This window comes from Dermacentor silvarum, chromosome 7 (assembly GCF_013339745.2).
Source record: "Dermacentor silvarum isolate Dsil-2018 chromosome 7, BIME_Dsil_1.4, whole genome shotgun sequence".
NCBI classification, from domain to species: Eukaryota; Metazoa; Arthropoda; class Arachnida; order Ixodida; family Ixodidae; genus Dermacentor; species Dermacentor silvarum.
Genome location: NC_051160.1, coordinates 59,953,883 through 59,975,282, shown reverse-complemented (window position 1 = coordinate 59,975,282; position 21,400 = coordinate 59,953,883). Strand labels below are relative to the sequence as shown.

At 47.6% G+C, this 21,400-nt stretch overlaps 1 protein-coding gene across 1 annotated transcript in view; it reads left to right on the top strand.

Annotated features, from left to right (window-relative positions):
- Nucleotides 1-21,400, top strand: part of LOC119458092 (leukocyte tyrosine kinase receptor-like) — a 169,745-nt gene that overhangs the window by 52,231 nt on the left and 96,114 nt on the right. The window contains 6 exon segments of the mRNA XM_037719908.2: nucleotides 4,953-5,169; nucleotides 6,219-6,349; nucleotides 9,242-9,370; nucleotides 14,095-14,283; nucleotides 16,052-16,173; nucleotides 16,540-16,816. Of these exon segments, the coding sequence (XP_037575836.1) occupies nucleotides 4,953-5,169; nucleotides 6,219-6,349; nucleotides 9,242-9,370; nucleotides 14,095-14,283; nucleotides 16,052-16,173; nucleotides 16,540-16,816 (1,065 nt within the window).

The window sequence follows — 21,400 nt, the reverse complement described above, 5'->3', positions numbered from 1 at the left end:
GGCACGCGGCATAATTTCGAAGGGCATAGCGAGTAGTATAGGCAGGGTGTTTCACTTAACTTGGGCCAAACGTTAAAAATGTGCAAATGCCACGTAGCTCGGCAGAACCGAAATAATGTCGTTTGCCGTCGCTTGCAGATATTCAGATTAATTTCTGCATTCCGCCTGATTAGATAATTAGTCCTAATTCATTCATTAACCAGCTTCTCAAATATCATAATTCAGATGAAAAGTGTCAATGATATAATTGTAAAGCAACTGCTTTACTGCCGATACAGCTTTCTGTTGCTCAATACGTGCGACATAAAAGTGTTTTTCCGAGCAGTGAAAGGAGTCCCCGAATACAGGCAAAGTGCCTCGAGCGACCAGCCGCATATAGCCGAAGGAACCGAAGTCTCAGAATGACCACTACAGATTTGAAATAAACGTGACTTCAGCCATACGGTGTCGCTGCATTGCTTGAATGCTAATCGCATTACCGTCGACCGTCATCATGAGATGGATTCTGCTGGAATGTTTTTTTTTCGTTATTTCGTCTCTGCTTCAGCTACTTTTCAATCTCTTCATCCCTGCAGTCTTCAGACTGGCTAACCTCCATCTTATTTGTTACGAAATTAGTCGGAAATATCGTTTGGATTTTAATTTACCTTTCTGTATTCAATTAAATTTTGGTCTCGTATAACTCATGCAAGCGTTCTCCTCCTAATCGTCTTCCTCTACGATCGCGAATAACAGTTATTAGACCACAATAAATTTTTCCGCTTGATGGTATAGGCTAAATGTTGGTGCGCCATGGTGCCGATACAGCCTATAGTATACAATCGTTTACTCCCGATATCAGTCTAAAGATTTGATGACATTTTAAAGAATTGCTACTGAGCACCTACAACGTTCAATAGCATTTCTTTAAAAAAGCCGTTGAATCTCGGTCTGAGCTTGTGCGAGAAATTTAGACCCACGCTCGCCTTCTTGTTATACGTGTACCATTCTGGCCAACCCGCGCTAGGGGACCGTAGTGCAGGGGGTTTCATAGTTTCATTACCCCGTATACACAAAGAACGCTGCCTCACTTGTATTATTGTATGTGTTTAATGAGATGTTTGTGACTGTTGGACGGCGCCGGCTACTTCTCTTATTTCATTGATGTGCTCGTAAAAAGTTTCAAGCAAATAAAAGAGAGAAGACTATAGCGACAACAGTTCCAAAGTTTGCCACCAACGAAGGACGTCGTTTTTAAAAAGTTCAACACGAACCTTAAAAATTTTTGTGAACTGCTTAGGAACATATGTTCTTCTGTATCTATGTAGTGTGTGTATGTTAATTTCAGAATTGTATTTACTCAGAAATATTGCAGCCTGCTTGTTGAAGAATCAGGAATATCTAAAAGTCATTACATTTCATTATTGTAACCTTGATCACGACGTTGTATTTGTGGGAGGAGTAATACATTTCTTCAACTTTTGCACATATGTCGGTTTCTGTAATCGCCTTTGTTACCCCGTGCCCACGGCTCTTGTGTTATCTATATATAGTGATATTGACATTCAGTACCTGAAGGCGACAGACTTGTGTGCCATAGTAGATATGCTGCACCTACCTGAGTGCACGTGAAAGTGTGTTCAAGACTCGTGTCTTCTCTCTCTCTTTCACTCCGCCATCCCCCTCCCCACGTGTAGGGTAGCAAACTGAACTAAGGCTGGTTAACCACCCTGCCTTTCCTTCATCCCTTCTCTCTCTCTCTCTCTCTCTCTCTGTATTACGATCCTCACTGCACGACATATGCCGGTTTATGTAACCCCTTTCGTTAACTTGTTGCCTCGGCTCTTGTGTTATCTATAGCGATATCGACCTTGTCTGTGTATTACGATCCTCCCTGCAGTGTCTTTTTCAGTCCCCGATGGCACGTCGCTATATATGAGCAAACAAGCGAACTGTTTTCCCAGACTAATACGTTCGCCCACCATACAGCGGTGTGAGCATATATAGTCGCGGGTAGTCACAGTGTTGAGACCTAACACACACACACACACACACATACACACGGTGTATAGCGGGGATCATTCAGCCGCGGCTCCAATCCGAGCCAACGCTCCCTTCGAAAAGGGCAGCCCGAATGTCGCTGGGCGCGGGCGTATAGTGTTTCCTGCGGTCATCCCACGCTCTCCAAATGCCACCAAACTGGACGTCGCGATCCGCGTCGTAAACACCGGGAGGTTTACGCGCGGAAAGACTGTATAACCAAATGCTACCGATCGAATTCGCGCGAACGGTAAAAACCGGTCGACTGAGTTATTGTGGGAATTGGTCGTGGAAGAAAAAAAATTCACAGGATCTCTTATGCTATCCCTAAGACGGCTTGAAGGCGAAAGTCCAAGTGCCGATGCATTAAAAACGGACACATGACGTACGCATCCCCCTTAATTCGCTTAGTCTACGTCGCTTAGTCATCCCTCTTAATTCGGTTACTCATCCTCTTAATTCGCTTACTCATCATCTTAAATCGCTTAGTCATACCCCTTAATTCGCTTCGTGTACTTCGCTTAGTTCGCCTCTTAATTCCAATGATCGAGGGTTCGACTGCCACCCAAGGTCGTGGGTTTAAGTGCCATAATAAACTCTATATTAATTAATTGTGCCTTAATTAACTGCGCCTTCATTAATACCAAATGTCATGCCTTCATCTCCCACCAAAGATTTTGCGTTCGACTCCCACCAAAGGTCGAGGGTTCGTAGCCTGTTTGTACCTTTCGTGTCGCCGACGCGTTTTCGCTCAAGGTTGACTTACTATTGATACATATAAGGCTTTCGCCTTAATAAAAGCACTTCAATTCAATGCATACAGCAAGTAACTGGTGGTACACCAGACGTTTTAAAGAAAGAGAAGGCGCGGAAGGAAAGGGGGTGCTGCTGAGCGCGCCGGTGCACTGGATGAACTGATCCAATTTGTAGGCGTTGGATGGGCTCCGCTGAAGTAGGACGTGGGTAATTTTAAATAAGACTACCGTCGTCCTGCAGTCAAGCTAAAATAGGCTGACGATGAGAAATTTGGCCTGTGAGATGGTGAGATTGCGAGTCCGTCCGTATTTCCTAGAGTGCGAAATTGGTTCGTTTGCACATTCATTGGTTCGGAGCGTGTTTCGCGCGCAGGTTGGCACTGCTGGCATTTTGTATTCATTGCTTTATTTTTCGTGGTACATTTTTGTCAGCACTTGTTCCGCTTGCTGCTCTGGTCGTGCTTTGTCCCTTAAGCGCTGCAAGCCAAATTAATCTTAAGGGAGTACTGTCATGCCAAATTCCCGACTTACCATGGTTGTTCTTTCATTTTGCGTTAAATCAATGACCATACCCTCTAAACCCTTGAATACGTGTTCGTCAGTATTAAACCGGTCAGAAGACGAAGGACAGAGAAGAGACGTGGCGCACACAACGACTGGACTAACAACTGTGCTTTATTGAAAAACCCCGTCTCCCAGGATCACGTGCCTACAAGCGTAAGAACAGCTTGGAATATCGAGTCGCGGATGTCAGTCGGTGCTTCAACTGCAAGCTTCACTGGTTTTATAAAGGTCTCCTTCTGCGCCGCAAGCGAAGTTAATCTTAACCAATTCATCAATCTGTGCACCTATGAGTTTGTCGCCTATGGCTTGGAGTAGCTCTTGCCAATGCGTACTCCTACCTCCTCGGAATGGCCACACGTCCAGATTGTGAAGTTTGCCGGTGCAAAGAGACGATAGCGCACCTTCTGCGTGATTGCTGTCGTTTCAATGCGCAAAGAAAAGTCCTCAGCACCACGCTCGACAAGATTGACGACCGTCCCCTTACGCAAGCCAGAATTCTTGGACCCTGGTTCCAGCCCACGTCGGCACGAAGTGCTTTAAAAACGCTAGTGCGCTTTTTTAATAGAAACAGGATTCATTGGAAAACTATGGAATGTGCGAACTGATACATTCCCTTTTTATTGCGATAGCAATTATATGGACACTTCAACCAGATTTCTGCCGTCGGCGTCGCCGTCGCCGTGAGGTTCCCTATAGATAAAATCTTCGCCGCGCGCCGTATGCCCGAGCGGAAGCGTGCGGGACGCGCGCTATCACGGAGAGCGAACGCACTCAATCTCCCACGCGCAAGCAAGGAAGCGGGAAGCCAGCGCCGGAGGGAGCGGGGGGGGGGGGGGGGGGGCGCACTTCTACTCTGCCAACAACCGCGCTCGTCGCTCGCTCGCACCGTCGCTTATCTCCACACGGCTCTGACCTTTATGCGCCGTGCATTCGCCGCTCAGTTTCCGTTGAAGCGATAGACCGCACGTACCTTCGCCCGCTGCTGCGGCGTATATGCGCTTGCTGCCAGCGTTTTGACAGTCGTTGTCTGTAGTCATTCAGTGTGATCTATTCATGTTTGTTTGTGCGCGCTCACACCACGCTTGTTCATTCTGTTAGTAATAGTCGGGCCACATTTTCCAACGCACGCTACACATGTAATGCTGCCCGGATCGGCAGTGCAGCGCTACAGGTGTGTCCCTTCGCACGCGCTGCCCACGGGAAGCGCTTCTCATCAACACCACCGTTTCACACGCGCCTTCTCGTGGTCATCGAGTCTCTCTTCATGTCGGTCTACTTACGCCGCAGCACACCTGCTTACTTAATCAGCTCATGTTTACTACAATTCATATTGCTACCAAAGCCGCTCACCTTACTTCGTATGATATTGCTGTGTTGCTATCGTATTCATTGCTTCGCCCTTAGGGCGAAACTGTGACATTTTTTTATCTTCTCTTGTTTTATTATCTTCTCTGCTCTCATCCCATCTCCCTGTGCACAGTTGCCAGCCGGACACTTAATCTGGCTAATCTCTCTGCTTTTCACCTCTTGCGTTCCCTCCCTGGGGCAGTTATTTTTTTTTCTTCCCTTTCTTACACACCCGGACGCACTCTCACGTTCCTCGACCACTCGCAGGCCACTTCCTGTACTACGGGGTTCGGGAAGGTGCAGCAGCGACAGCGGCACCGGGCAACGTGTCCTCTCCGTGGTTCCGCCAGGCGGCGCTCCAGCGCTGTACCCTCGTCTTCGACATGCACGCGTCCAACATGGCCGACGGGGCCGTCGCGGTGCTCCTCACCAACCCTAACCACACCTGGGAAGTGCGCAAGGTGCCCGGCAACTCACTCGGACTGTGAGTTCTCGCTCGTGACATCCGCATTACACTTTCAGCAGGCGTTGTGTCTTAGACAGAAGAATGCACGACACTTACAGAAGTTATGAACATTCTGTTGTGTTCTTATGGAATGATTGCAGTGTCAATTGAGTTTCTGTTGAGATAAAATTGAATATCATACATGACTCTTCTAGCGCTCCGAATCCCTTACGTGAATGGAAACGAATAGTAATAAAGGCTAGACGGGATTGCTACGTCACAGTTTTCACGCCTAGTCATAATATATGGTGGAAGCCTCATGGAAAATGGGTGCTCACCACATCACAGGCAAGCATTAAGGTATACGAGCTCGCCCAACTTCCAGAGCTACCTTTTGCAGCGATCTGTGTACATTTGACTGCACTTCAGGACTGCCCGCCATTTTGGGGGATATAGTCCGCAGGCTTCACAAGTTAAAGTTCGATCTTCCCGTTGTGCGCGTTGTACACGAAATTTTTCTTAAGCATCGTAGGTATGCTTCAACAAAAAACGACGCTTGCCGGTGCCTGTAGCTTTTTAAAATGCTAAATAACAAAGTGACATCGACTGTATGCTCGCAAAACCTGCACTTAGAGACCTACTTCAAACTGATTTCGGACAATTTAACGGAAGAAGGAACTTATTTGCAGCGTGAAATGGCTCCCAAGGCCTGCCTATACAGCGGGTGTGGACTTTATAAGAACGAATTGTTGATAGTAAGCTCAAAATGCCTCTGCAGTGCTATAGTCTGGGTGCGGTCTACCGGATGCGGACTGTATTGCGGAAAATAAGGTACTTGCTTTTGGGCTATTTCCCCCTACTAATGTAGCGTCCGCCTCCTCGAGTAATACACCCGGTGTGACAGAATAGCGCTATATGCCAACGGAAGTATTTAATAACTCTCTTTCAGTTTCGGCAATGACGTTGAGGTCGGCAGCTTATGGACTTCGGAGGCTATGAAGCAGTCGAAAAAGGAGGCGGAATTGGAAATATTAAACTGGGAGAGACAAGGATAGCGAAGGATTCACACGCTTTGCTTTTGATCGCAGATGGCAAACGTTCCAAGCCCCGCTTGGAAGGCAAGAGCCGCCCTTCGTAGTGACCATAGAAGTTCTGCCCGGGAAATCTGCACCTGGTCACCTAGCCCTAGATGGTATCCGGCTGGACAACTGCGCAGAACGTAAGTAGCTTTGTTTACGTGAACTTGACGCTGGCGCGTCGAGTCAGAAGTCGAGCTGACCCAGCCTGACCCGAGCGCTTTAACATGCTTGCCAAAAGGTTTGGACGACTGAACCCACTTCTTGAAGGCGGATTGAATACACTAGCCTCAACGCTGGCTCAGCCCGACCCACTTATAACGTTTACATGAACGGACCATTCCACTTTGGCGCGACAAGCAGACAAGACACGACTTAATCTGGTTCGTGTAAACGTAGCTAGTGAGCTCAAGGAGTTATAAGAGGGACGGACATCACGACGGTGGCGCTGGCTTGCAGGTCAGTGCCATCTTTCTGTTTTGCAAGCGAGAGCAGCATTTTTCGCGAGCGAACAGCATCACGTGGCAGCTGTAACGAGACATTCGCGCAATTGCTCTGTGTCTACCCACGCTATGGTGTCTAGAGACAAGTGGTGCGCACAGTGCTTGACAAAGTTTACAGGCGTCCACTATCAGAACATAAAGTTCCAGGCCACTTCACTCACACCAACTCACAGGCTAATCTGCGCTGCTCAAGTCCAATTCGACGCATGAGTCAAGAAAAAAAAAAAGCTTCTCTTTTAATTGCCAAGCAAGTAGCGAGAGAGAACAAGAATGACGAATCACAAAGACAGAGAACATGACGTCATCTATGCCTCGCAGTGACTCCGTGATTCAAGCGCGACATCGAGTTTTCCTCTCGTATTTTCACTTTCATTCGACCTCACTCACACTAATGTGCACCCACACACGTCAGCATTCACTCGCGTTCCTATTCGCTCTCGCACAAACTCACCGTCACTGATATTTTCATTCGTGCTCACGTTAACCTGAACTCCCTTTTGCTAACGTCGACCCGTACCTTTCATCACTTACTGACACTCTTATCTCAAGCTTGTGAAAGCAAGTTCAACGACTACAAATAAGTAGAGTGTACTAGAGTAAGTGTTCTCGTGAGTGAGCCTGCCGACCTACGGCATCGAGCAACGGACCGTCAAACCCCATAATTTAATTTAACTTTTTTTTTCTTATACGCACCTAACTTGGTCTATGCCAAGAGTGAGGCGTTCGTGCGAGTGTCCCTGTTTGAAGCTAAGACACGCGTTTCGAAATAACTGGGCGCTGCGGGGAATGGAGGACGCCATGAATGACGTCACCGGTCTCCATGGTGACACACTGTTGTTACGATTTCTAGCCCGTGGTCCGCCTTCTTGGTTCGGTCAGACAAGGTGTGCGGAAAAGCGCATTCGCGGGGTTTGCGCATCGCTTTTTGTATGCAGGGCAATCAATGCCACTTTTTCTGTTGGTGAACGGATCGAGACTACATTCGCTATAGCTAGACGAAATATTTTATGTTTTATGACTGTGTTTATCCGATTCGTAATTTAGGCTGCTCCGAGCAGGTAGCCAGAGAGAAATAGACATAATTCCAGAGCGAAATTTCCAGAGACGAATTCCAGAGAGAATAGCCACAGAGAAATTTAGGCTGCTACATTGGCCGCAATTTAAAAGTTAGAAAAAGAAGAAAAGTTCGACAATTAACAATATTGTTATCTCTATTTTCGGGGCGGAGTTCCATAGTTTGAACAATGATGCTGCGATTTCTTGAAATCTGGCCCCTTTCGTCAAACATTTAACTTATAGTGAACGGCTTAAAAAAATCAGGCAAGTTTGCACTCGGTCGCGCAAAGCTTAGGCACAGCGAAGCTTACTGGCTGCTACTGTTAGGTATGAACTTGGTTGCTGCTAGGTAAAAAGCTGAAACTTCACGTATGAAATTTTTCCGCTTGAGATTCCCTAATGAATGCATTTTACAGAACTGAGATATCCGCTTTTAACTCAGAGTTACTTATTTGCAAGCATTGTGAGTTTCTTCTTTTTTATTCTTGCCCATTTTCGGCAATTTTTGTAAAGACTTCCGCAATCTAAATCAAACTTTTGTTTCCTACAGTCGCCAACATTTAACTTTCTCTCTTAAATGCAACAAATGTCATTCAAATCGGCCCGGGGATTTTCTAATAAAAACGTATCAGCATTTTATATTTTATATATATGCATGTATATATGTATTGTATATGTATATGTATACGTAGGTTCGCGCCGCTGGAGACTGCTCTCATATGACGAATCAGTTTTATATGTACAAAATTACTCGATGAAGCAATAAACACTACCTAGATATCCTCACTGCAACAAATGTATACGTCTTCAAGCATGTCATTTCTTCAATGACGCCAATAATTATCTATAGAAGCGTTCGGATATATTCTTACATTTACAATCATCGTCTATGGTTTCTGCGGAGTTTGTTTTCTGACCAAGAATAGGAGGGGGGGGCTTTAATGTTTCCTTAGCGCAATATAAACGATAGGCCGAAAATCCCTTGTCTGCATTCCTTGACAGCTGATATCTGGAAAGATGGATGTACCAAACTAAAAATAAAAGAGTGCTATAAATGTGGCGCAAAGAACTATCGGAGCGGAAAATGCAGCGCTTCATCTTTCTCGGTGTTTACATTCTACCCAATCTTGTCACATCCGTATCGCTTTATGTACACGGTGGATTTCTGTGCAGCGCTCAGAATTAGGACGTAGTAGAAAATACACGCAGGACAGGCGCTGAAACTGACATTTAATTTGAAAAAAGAAAAAAAAAAGAATGACGAAAGAAAGAAAACCACATATCTTAAAACATGTGACAAACTCCCCGGAACATTGCTATCTTGCGGGCACAATCTCAAATTTGAAGCTCATCATCGGCTCCTATCTTAGGTGGCCGCACGTGCTGATCAGAAATTCAAATTCTTTGTTTCATAGCCGAACTGCTTCACTTTATGTACATTGTGATAAAGAAAACTGCGTTTTTTTTTTCTTTCAGAACCGAGGCGCGTCGGGACCTGCCTTGCAACTCAGTTTCGCTGCTCCAACTCCACCTGCATTGACCGCCAGGAAGTCTGTGACGTCCGCGTCAACTGCGCGGAAGGGGAAGACGAGAAACAGGGCTGTGGTGAGAAGAAAAAAAAATTTCTTTCTGTTTCTCTGTTTCCTAGCTGACGGCGTCTCGCTACTAATATTGCGAAAGAAACCACGCCTGTCCATTTGGGCACCTCGGAGCATTGCACTAACTTTATCCGATTCTAGCTCTTCAAATAAGACCGCATATGCCGGGCGTCATGGTAATCCATAGTTGCGACTCCAGCGCGGAAACTGCACCTGACCAAAAGAAGACACGCGGGACAGAGCGCTGATAGCTCTGGCGTGCGTACGCCAAAATGATTGTATTATTATCATTCGAAGTTCAAAACATAAAGAACATTAGTAGGATCAGAGACATGCTGACAACCGTCACCGGAACCTACATATCGCGCGCCTACGTCAGAATGCGTAAGGCTGTAACGCAGACGAATCAAGTAAACAACAACAACGGCGACAATGTCGACAACGACGACTACGACGACGACGGCATATATAGGCGAGAATATAAATAGCCGACATAAAATGTGTCTAGGAAGCAGTGAAGCTTTATCGTTTTATCGCGAACTTCTACCTGAACTTATACGTGACCGATGAGCACAAAAGGGACCGCTGCCGTAGCTGTATTATTCAGTAATCATGTTTTTTTTTATATGAGAGAAATGGAACTCGCGCAGAATTTTAATTTATCTTCTTCTGAATTGCTTTCTTCATTTTGTTTTAAATGAATAAATAGTGTGCAATATTATCTGGAATGCTAAACTGAACGTGTGTGCACACAGCGCGTGGAGAGAGAGAAAGACAGAAGAAAGGGGAAAGGCAGGGAGGCTAACCAGAGGGGAAGATCCGGTTTGCTACCCTACTCTGGGGAGAGCGGGAGGGGCCGGTAATGTCACGGGAAAGTAGAGAGAAAGAATGTTGGCATCAATAATAGACGGGCAGTAAGATTTAATGCTACGATACCTCGTGTGGAGGGCAGGGGGAGGCAAAGTCATAGGAAAGTAGTCAGAGAGGATGTTGACATCGAGAATATAGGGGCAGTAAGATTTAACGCTAGGATATCTCGTCTATGCCTTGGTAAACAATGTGATCAGGGAAAAAAATCCAGCTTGTTTTCGAACGAAGATTACACTCGCGAACCGTGCGTTTAAACTCGGCATCTGAATACGCATACCGAGTAGATTTCCAGGCGATTGTCTTATTTAGCGGGACAGTTTACCCCTGGCATAGGCGATGAGCCGCTATAGCCACATTAAACACAATTGTTGTGATGATGATGATGATGATGATGATGATGATGATTTATTGGCATCCCCTTTGAAACGGGGCGGCGACAAATAGTCACCTAGCCTGCTTGATTTAATCAGGTATACTATACATGTTCTTTATCTAGCATTTTTGTATACCTCCCTCATTATTATTTTTATTTTTCAAGAATTTACTTTGTGCCGCTGCCTATGATTTTAAGAGATCAGGTCGTATCCATCTTTTCCCTGCTTTTTTTCCACCAGTACTCCAATCGTCTCTTGCTGATCTCTACGGCTGATCTGTTTATGTTTCCTTCCACTTTGAAACCAAGCGCTTCTGGGAGTTGCACGTTACCTACGGTTCTCGCTGGGTGGATCCCGTCGCACTCCATCAGGATGTGCTGAGTGGTTTCTGGATCTTTACTGCAGCATGCACATGTCTCATCTAGTTCCGAATATTTGTTCCGATATGTTTTCGTTGTGTTCCCCCGTCACAGCGCCCCCACGAAACATATTCGGTATAAAATGGTGAAATTCGCTAGCGACGCGTGCTTCACATTATGTTTGCTGCGCGCTGGCTTGCTTTTCGTGCTCCGCGCAGTTGGCCCAGGTAAATTAAGAAAGACTGGAGACCCCAGGGTCTGAATGACAAATTGCCACCGCAATGAAAGATTAAAATTTTTAGGACGCTGAATTAAGCTTCGCCTTTAAGTGTGGAACGCGATAGCATTCAAAGATCCCTGACTGCTTCTCACACTTCCCGGCAACTGCAGCTTATGCAACCGTAAAGTCCCAACCAGACGTACGCGTTGGAAAGCGTCCGCACGCGCCGCGCTCACTCGACGTCACGTCGCGTCCGATAGAGGAAGAGGGCGCGCACCCAAACGATGCACGAGTTGCCGCGCGTCCCTGCGCGTTTTGTCGCGGCTGCCACGTTCACCTAGCAAACGCGCGGAACGACCAACACAAAGCACGCAGCTTGCCCGGGCTTGCCTGCACTCCGCGCGAAGAGTCGTTCCGGAAGTCACGCTGGTTCGCCGTGGTCACGTCATAGGCGTTCTGTGGTCACGTGAGGAGCGTCGTGCGGGCGACGCGATGGCATCTTCCGGCGCGGGCGCAAAAAACCTAGCAGTGGTAGGTGTCCACGGCGCAACGCGTCTACACGCGCTGCAGTCACCGTGCCTGACGCCGTACGCGCCCAGGCGCGATGCGGCGTGTGCCAGCGCTTTCCAACGCGTACGTCTGGTTGGGGCTTAATGGTTACCGGGAAACGCTGGCGGCGAACGCTATGCGCGAAGGCGAGCTTTCTGGTAGAAACGCGGCCTCTTGCGTGGGCCTATCTTCTGTTATTGTTTCGCACGTTTAATGTTTCTGTCTGAGAAGATGCAACATAAAAGGCATGCGCTGTCAGTGTTTTGATTCAAGACGTCTTTTTGTCGGCTGTCATTCTCAAACTTCCGAGGAATAACTTTGTAAACAATCTAAGACAAAGTGTGAGCAACTTTAGTGGTAGAAGAAGTATTTAGTGCCGTATAGAATATTTTTCGATCACAGGACGCCAGCTACGGCGCCGGACGCCGACGCCAGATTTTCTGCGACACGGGCCATTAACGCTGTCGAGTTAAAAGGTGCGCTTTTGCGAAGCGCCACTGGAAGTTTCGCAGGTAAATAGGCGCGCGTGTTTTCGCGCGTAGCCTATTTCACCCCTGGCGCCGCGCCCTGTTTGTGTCTGCCTGCCCTCAATACGCTCGAGAACGGCGATCACTGGCGGGGTTCTCCTCGACGCGCCTCGACAACCTTCGCTTATCGCACACTGTGATCTTGGGACAGCGGCCAGACGCGCGGTGCGCTAGCTTTGGCGCTGTCACCAGCTTTGCGGCCGTCGCAGGAGACGGGTTTGGACCGCAGGCTTTCCTGTAGCCTCCGCTCTTTGTGAGCCGGCTCCTATATCGACGCCTCCATCTTGCTTCGTCATCGTTCTCTTAATCTTCTTTTGTTCTCCCTTCCACTTTCCGCGTGTCGACGAGCAGGCCGGAGGGTTAAAAGCATCATCAGGTCGACTTAATCGCTTTCGTAATGGTAAAATTAATTTCACCTCCGATACTGGAAGCTGAAGTCAACACCAGTGGATTCAACGCGCAGCGCAATCGCCTGATTCACACGCACACAAATACAAGCCCGTACAAGTGATATACAAAAAAATCGTAAAATCGGGAGAATTGATACAGGAAATCGTAAAGGTTAGCTTCTCCGCATAATAGATCTTGTAGTGGAGAAGCCAACCTCTACGTGCGTACACTGACAAAGCTATTATTGCGATAGCAGTTGTACGTACACTCCAGACAATATTTCGCCTTCAGCAGTAGCGGTCGCCGTCGCCGTGATGTTCCGTATGTATTTATGTATATGTATGCTATATGTTTACCTATACCATATATGCAAGGTATATATTACTATTTTCATCCGCCAAAGTTGCTAAAACCAGTGATATGATTTTGACCGAATGTTTCTTCAGATTTTTTTTGTTAGAAACGCAGCGCCCAAACAAAGGTCACGAAAAAAATTGATGTACAGCGCATGCCTTTTATCTTAAATATTCTCAGACTATAAAAAGTACGAAACAATATTAGTGCTCACAATCAGAAAGTGATGGTATTTCACTGGCGCGCCGCTCTTTATGGCAGCGCAGTGGCGCCTATGCAATGTCCTTACAGGTCCTACACGGCGTGTTAAAGTATTTTAAGGCTGCAAGAAGTGTTGACGCACCCGCATACGTCGCGTCCCGAGTACAGTCACACCCGCGTATAGTCACACCTACGTGTATAGTCACACCCACGTATAGTTAGAACACGGTCCTAGGAGTTCAGGCGCAAAGCTAAGCCTTGTTGTCGATGCCATTGCTTCGCCATTCGCGAGAAACTGCCAATTTTGATACACTCACTTACCCGGAGTCTTGAGAATTATCGCGAGTACCACATTGACAAGTACTACATACCACATCTCCCGCAAGAAGAAATAGAGACTGATGGAAAACTTCAAACAGAGCGAGGCAATGGTCGACTGCATCTTTCAGTGCACCCTGTGTCAGCCCCAAGTTCTATTACGTTCGAGTAATACGCTAGTTGATAATGTCGCGTTGCTTTTGTCCCTGTCGCGGTTTTAGTGTTAAGCGTTATTTTAATTAGCAAGCTACATCAAATCGAGCAGCTGCAGTATGTGGGAGCCAAATCTGTAGGTTGGCCAACCCGCCTAGCTTTCATTCGACCTCCTCCAGCCTTATTAAACATTTTTCTTCCGCCAAGACTTGCACAAGGAGAACGAAACGCAGGCCGGTACGAAACGACACATGCAGGAGCAAGTGTTCTGCAACTGTGTGCGCCTTAGCGTAAGTCTTAGCAGCACAATTATTGATGATGTTTTACCAAATGGCGCAACATCAAGCTACATATCTTTCTCTATCTATGAATTGCTATGAAATAACGTTCAATCACACGCGCCACTTGGACCGCAGAACAAGTTCCGAGGGGCGCCCGGTGCTCCTTCGAAGAACTGGACGGCGAGACGGACAGCAGCGACCCAACCATATGCGGCTGGAGGAACAAGCTTCGCACCGGTAGCGGCGAGTGGCGCCGCGTAGCGGCGGCCAATGCAACGTCCAAGTACGCGCCCATGCACGACCACACCACCGACAGCTCGAAAGGTAAGCAGCGAGCGGGCAATTTAGGAGCTGGCAGTTACGACTGAAAGTTGTTCTATGATTCGTCTTGTGCAGAGGTCAACACACTTGTCTAGAACACACTCCTTGAGGGCCAAAGCAGCTACCAAAGCTTAAGCCGACCACCAGATCGAGAGAAATGAATGTAAACTGCAAATGTAGTCTCGCAACCTCACATACAGCCGATTTTGTGCCACCTGTCATCTTCAGATATCGTCAGCGCACTTCTGAGAACGTGGTTCGCGCGTTCTAGAGTAGTGTGATGACCTCTGTACATAGCAGGCAACTATACGGAGGCTGCAGGGACTTTTCTCGCTACCTAAAATTTGTGATAAAAACATAGTGCATCACATTAAGAGCAAGAAATAGGAATGCGTAATGTAGTACGCTGAGAGAGAGAGATAAATGAGATGGAAAGGCAGGGACGGTTAACCGGAAGGTATATATCCAGTTTGCTACCCTGCATTGGGGAAGAGATAAGGGGAGACAGAAAGATAAAGAAAAATACACACGCATAGAAAGAGAGGGAGATTAAACTGTAACATTAACTTGATAGGCTGTGATTGTAACATATGAATAAAATATCGCGTAAGTGATGTCGCAGATCCTGGCGTAATAATAATTTAAATGTAGAAAATGGCGAGGTAGGCCTGTGTTGGGCCAACTATCCTTAGCACATTTCTCAGGAAAATAGAGACACTAAAAACACTAACACTAAAACAAACACTAAAAAAAAGCAGACAAACCACGACCAGCCTTACCACAACCGCTAGCATCATAGCTACGGTGCGGCGCTGGGGGCAGTCACCCATTGCAGAAAAAGAGAGGCGGGGAGAGTCCGCACAAGTCATTTCATGTGTACTTATATGCGGAATCCACATTTGCACATAAACATGGCCGCTAAAAGGACAGCACGAGACAAGGACAGCTCTGTCCAACAACATAGGCCAGACGAGTCACTTGTTGTTTCGAAGCAACCAGTAGACCAGGGGAGGGGGGTTCAGTATGAGTCCACCTAGTGGACAAGTCCAATTTGTCGGCTGCTGAAGTGCTGATTGGCTGGGGGGGGGGGGCTTGTCTCCTTCTGACGCGTACTCCAGCCGAGCCAATAAGAACTTGACCAGCAGGCGCAATGGTCATGTCCACTAGGGGGACACTTAAAGAATACACCCCCTCTCCCTCCTTCCAGATGTATTTACAACGCAGACGGTGCACTAGTCCGTGACTGGAAGAACAGAAAGCTGGCAGTTGTCAAACAAGCGAGTTCTGCGGAAATCTGCAAATAGGAGGATTATTCATGCAATGACTTAGGCAAACGCCAACCTTTACTGCGCGGGCCAGTGGTGTCATAGAAAACCGAGTTTAAGCGTAACACTGCTGATGTAAGCCTGTATGTAAAGCGCTTTAAGTCATTCTCACGCGCAGATTAACGGGGATAAGAATCGACAATTTTCGCTTACGAAGTCTCGTTGTACGTTGTTGAACCGCAGTCGTCGCCATGCCACCGCATCTGTCGCTGTCGTCGCTGCATTGCTGTCGTAACCCTGACGTTGCCTGTCATGCCGCTAACTGCTTTGCAAGCTAAATGGCTAAAGCTGCCAAAGGTGTCTAAGTCCGTCTTCATTCTCTTCCCGGGTCTTCCCTCCGATCTGGCGGATCTTTGTATCAGAACAGTCGTTTTCGCTTGCCGACTTGCTGCGCTGTTGGATTCGGGGACAATCGGATGTCCTTTTTTTCTCTGTGCCTCTTTCAGGACACTATGTCTGCGCCGCGGGGAAGGCATTTGGCCACGCTGCCGTGCTGGAGAGCCCGGAATTCCCGAAGCTGCCCTACTACCACATGAACCACACTTCAGTGTACTTCAATTCCTGCCACGTGAGTATCTGCAAATCGCAAAGCGCAGTTTGCTTATAGGCGCGTGACTCCTGGTAATAGCGTTCCTTCAGAACTCCGTTGCCATTCAAATGGCGCAAAAGAGGTGGTTCTCTATAGTACTGGAGTATGCGCGTTCGGCTGGAGAGGACCACTGGATGTGAAGTGTTTGCGCACACGCGTGTGTGCGTATTTGCATGGAGAGAGAGAGAGAGAGATGGAGAGTGTGTGTGTGTGTGTTGTTCATGTTCACACGCACGCGTGTGAACATGAAGAACACAGCCATGTTTTCACACGTTTATGTCCACACGGAACTTCTTGTTCACACGCATCTTCATGTCCACGCGCACTCGTAATTTATCATCGCAGGTTCGGCTGCACCACTACGCCGACCGCACTCTGCGTCCCTACGGACTGACGCTGTACGCCGTCGAGCGGGACCCTCGGCACGCCAGCGGCCTGCGCCACGAGTTGTGGTCAGCCTCGATCAAGGACGACGCTGCGGGCACCTGGACTCGGGTGGTGCGCGCGCTGCCCGCCCTGCGGCACCCGTTCACGATGCAGCTGGTCGCCCAGTCGGCCGTGCGCCGCTGGGGCTGCATCGCCGTCGACGACCTGACGCTGGGACCGGAGTGCTTCGGCATCGGTGCGTTTCGGCTGTGTTTGTGCTCCGCCAAGTCAAGAGAGACATTCTTTAACGGGTGCTGGAGAGAGAGAGAGAGAGAGAGTGCACAAAATGAAGGAAAGGCATGCTGCGAGGCAACAGCTAGGCAACGCGGAAGTTTGGGCTAGTTGGTGATAACAGAACTTGGACATCATAACAAGCGCTAAGGAACGCGAACACTAAGAAGAGACATCTAGACTACATATACACATATATAGAAGATACTTATCTAGCGCCCGTCCAGTCCATATGTATGTTCTTCGTGTTCGCGTTCCTTAGCGCTTGTTATGATGTTCGAAAAACACTTTTGATGCAGTGCGAAACGTAACGTTTCGCTCTGCATCAGAAGTGTTTCTCATGAATCACCAACAAGCCCCCATCGCTAGCCTTTGTCCAGTTTACACGTTAAGTGGGGATGAAGAGTGAAATCGAAAGGGAGAGAATACACGAGTGTATAGTTCAATCACGCGTGCTATACAAGTTGTAGCGTATCTGGAGTAGCGTATCTAGAACAAAACCCACGAAAGTAGGATACGCTGCAGTTACCCTAATTACTTGAGCAATCCCATGTGTGAAGGTCGCCGTCGCAGACGACCTCGGCCACTTTTACTAAAAGCGGTGGAGCGCTGCCTCCGACGTGCCAACCCTACTTCGACGCCACCGTTTGGACCGGTAGCCGCTGCTTCTGATGATAATGATAATTCCCAGACTTCGTCTCATACCGGGCGTGCTAGCGTGTTTCATATCCGCGTGCAAAATCCATACCTGGCGGTCTTCTTCCTCGGCGGCATTCTATGCGATTTGCAGCGCCGCCGCAGCATGCATGCACGTCACGTGGACAATTAATTTATTATAGCGTTTTACGTGCCAAAACGACGATCTGGTAACGAGGCCCGCCGTAGTGGGGGACTCCGGAATAATTTGGGCCGCCTGGTTCTTGTTTTAACGTGCACAGTAAATCTAAGTACACGGGTGTCTTCGCATTTCGCCCCCATCGAAATGCGGCCGCCATGGCCGGGATTCGATCTCGCGACCTCGTGCTTGACAGCCTAACACCATAGCCACTAAGCAACCATGACTGACGGATGAAACTCGTGATATAAAGCTTTGAAGCTAATTTGAAGCCATTTAATTCATGTTATTTTTAATAAAGGAACGGCAAATGAAGCTACGAAGAAACACGTATCTTATATATGAGCATCTGTTATTCTTGTTTATTGGCTAAGAAGCGCGCCAGTTCCGCCATTAGCGGGCCATATTTCCGAAAATGTAAGCTCGGGGAAACCTAACAGTAAATCCATGAAAAATAAGGGGTATATAGAGAACATAACATACAGGAACATAGCCGCGATTATCTATAGGAAATAACATACGTAACTGTCGCATGTAAACGTGACTTAGGATTAGGAAACGTTATCTATACTGCTGTCGCATACGCGTAAACGTGCACCCATAAACTTTTGGCCACGCTTGTTCCGAGATGCACCGGGAATTGCGTCACCTATTTTCTACCTTGACAGCTGTAGCATCATCCTCTAACAGTGGCTACCCCTCCATCAATTCGGCAAACGGTCCAAACGCATCTTGGCAATCCCGACAAGACGTGGACAACATAAAATAAATAAATAAATAAATAAATAAATAAATAAATAAATAAATAAATAAATAAATAAATAAATAAATTCACCGCCCATGCACCCCGTACAGATGGTAAACCAGCGAAGCTGAAATGTGCGGCGCCGGTAGTAGCCACACGTGATTTCTTTCTTTCTTTCTTTCTTTCTTTCTTTCTTTCTTTCTTTCTTTCTTTCTTTCTATCTTTCTTTCTTTCTTTCTTTCTTTCTTTCTTTCTTTCTTTCTTTCTTTCTTTCCTTCTTTCTTTCTTTCTTTCTTTCTTTCTTTCTTTCCTTCCTTCTTTTTTCTTGTCCCTGCTTCATACCCGCATATCCCTGGTTCATAGCCGCATATCCAATGCGGGTATGCGCCACACGTGATTTTATTATCGTTAATCGTGACGTAACTGACGAGCATGTTATGCTTTTAATGTCACGACCTCCCAGTCATGTTAGTCATACATTCGCACCCTTCCATGCCAATTTTGGTACATACCAAGTGAACGAGACGCGAGTTTTCGATAGACTTTCGATAGGTTTATTTCCGCCGGAGGGTTTTTGTGGTCAGACCACGAGTGTTCCAGCCTAGGCCATATACAGCTTCGCTGTAAGACAATCGCATATGGCGCGAGCTAAAAGAACAACTTGGGGAAGTACGCTCCTTCTAAATAATTTCGCTGCGGCACGCTATATGACGAATGGTCTCTTGAAAGCATAGAAATGTGGCGTTCGAATTGGTGCCACGTGCGTGCCTTCGAAACTTCAGCCGTCGAACAACACCTGTGAGTGGGGGGGCTTCGCGTGCGCGTCAGATTCACTTCGTGAGCCAACGCTCCGTCGCGTGCGTGGCAGAATTCAGGGCGCTTAACGAATGCTGACAGCCCGAATTCCTAAGGAGAAGAGGGAGCGTCATTATTTTCTAGAACGCAGCACTTTCTCACGCAATGGTTCCGGCTCGCAGCGGGCCTCGATCTTCTATGTTATGCGGCGAAGCGCGGCGTTTTTTAGCGGCGTCGTGAAGCCCATCAACTGTCACGTTTAGAAAAGAGAAGGTGAGAAAGAATGTTAGAAATAGGAAAATGAATGAATGAATGAACGAAAGAATGAAAAACAAACCTCTGGCATTTTTCGTGACCGTCGAATCATTCCTTCTCAGCAGCGACCGAGTATTTTCTGCAAAATTTGACGTTAGGCCTAACAAGTGCAACGTTGCCTGCAAGGACTTGCAACGCGCGGTGACGTAGACATGATGATCTTGAAGTCAGCTAGCGTGAAATGTGAGGAAACCAACTAATTGTCATCGTGATTTCTCAACATCTACAGAGACAGGTCGCTATACAAATTTAAAACACCACTTGCAACAAAAGTCCATTTGGTGCGAACCAGTATACAAAAATTGGCGATATGGGTGCCTCGCCTTTTATTCCTTGCTTTCGTGGTTCTTTTCTTTCCCGGCCACTTATGGTACCAGTGCCAATCATGTCCTTAAACCTTTTTTCAGGAGAACGGAAGACTGTTCGCATCCATCACAACGCATCTAACTAAACGGCAAAATACGTTTATACGCATATAGCAGGCATGTACCAAACGAATACTCTAATAAAACCACTGAGAAAATATTTTGTAAACGGACTTTTAATGAATAGCTCCCCACTTGCTCTTGCAAATTGTAAATGCCTATAACTGGCACTTTGATATAAAGTTAATAAAGGGGATGGTTAACCGCCAGCCCTTCCCCCTTTCCTAAAACCAGGCTAAGCCTCCAAGTCTGTCGAGTGGCTGACTCCGGCTAGAGCCAACTCCAGCTAGATAACACAAGGTCTACGCATTCCGATCCATGACGTCACGCTACCTGGCCCGACTGCCATAGAATCTAATGGAGATGCTCCCGCGTAAGCAACAGTGATTTTGACGTCGCGGCTTTCGTCACGCCAGCCTTGGCAATGGAAATTTCGGACCAGAGAGTATGACGTCATAGATCGGAGTGCATAGGCCTGTGCTATCTAGGTGGTGTTGCCAAAGCACTCTAGTCGACGCGCCTCCGATTTGCCGGCGGTAAATGCCATGGGCGGGCTTTAACTCGGGCCACATGCACTGTTGTGTCCTGAATCGGCAGGGCGCATTCTTGGGTTCTTTCCGTCGTGACAGCCCCTTTCATCAGCGTCGCCCAGACGGCGACAGTGCCCGACACCAATTGTGACGGGCAAACAAGCGTCCCAGTCGGCAGTGCGTATCCTTTAGGTGTTGCCCCCGAGGCAGCTGCTTTCATCAGCGCCACCCGGACGGCCACAGTGCCCGACAACGACCATGACAAGCTGACCGTCACGGAGATGCCACGGATTGATGCGAGAGGCCAACTTCGTGGAATTACTACCGTGGGAACGGCGACTATCTCGGTTTCCCAGATGGCCACGCAGTTGCGGCAAATGCGAGGGCGAGGGTGCAACATTGGAGACGGAGAGAGAGAGAGAGAGAGAAACATTTATTTAGACCATCGAGATCGTTGATCTTGAGGATGAGTGGGTGGTGTCCTCATTCTAGGACTCCACTGGCCATGGCTGCTGGACGTACTGGCTGGACGAGAGCTTCTTGTCCCGCCAGGGTATCGCCGGTCAGCTGTACCTCCCACCGCTCAAAGGACGTGTTAGGCGTCTTTAAATGTTCAGGTTTGCCCCCGCACCCCAACGAGATGTGAAAGAGTGTAGGGCGTGTATCGCCGCACCAGGGGCAGATGCCGCGATATGTTTGTGGGTATATTTTGCTGTATCTGTGTAGGTTCGGGAATGTTAAATTAAATTATGGGGTTTTACGTGCCAAAACCAGTTCTGATTATGAGGCACGCCGTAGTGGGGGACTCCGGAAATTTTGACCACCTGGGGTTCTTTAACGTGCACCTAAATCTAAGTACACGGGTGTTTTCGCATTTCACCCCCATCGAAATGCGGCCGCCGTG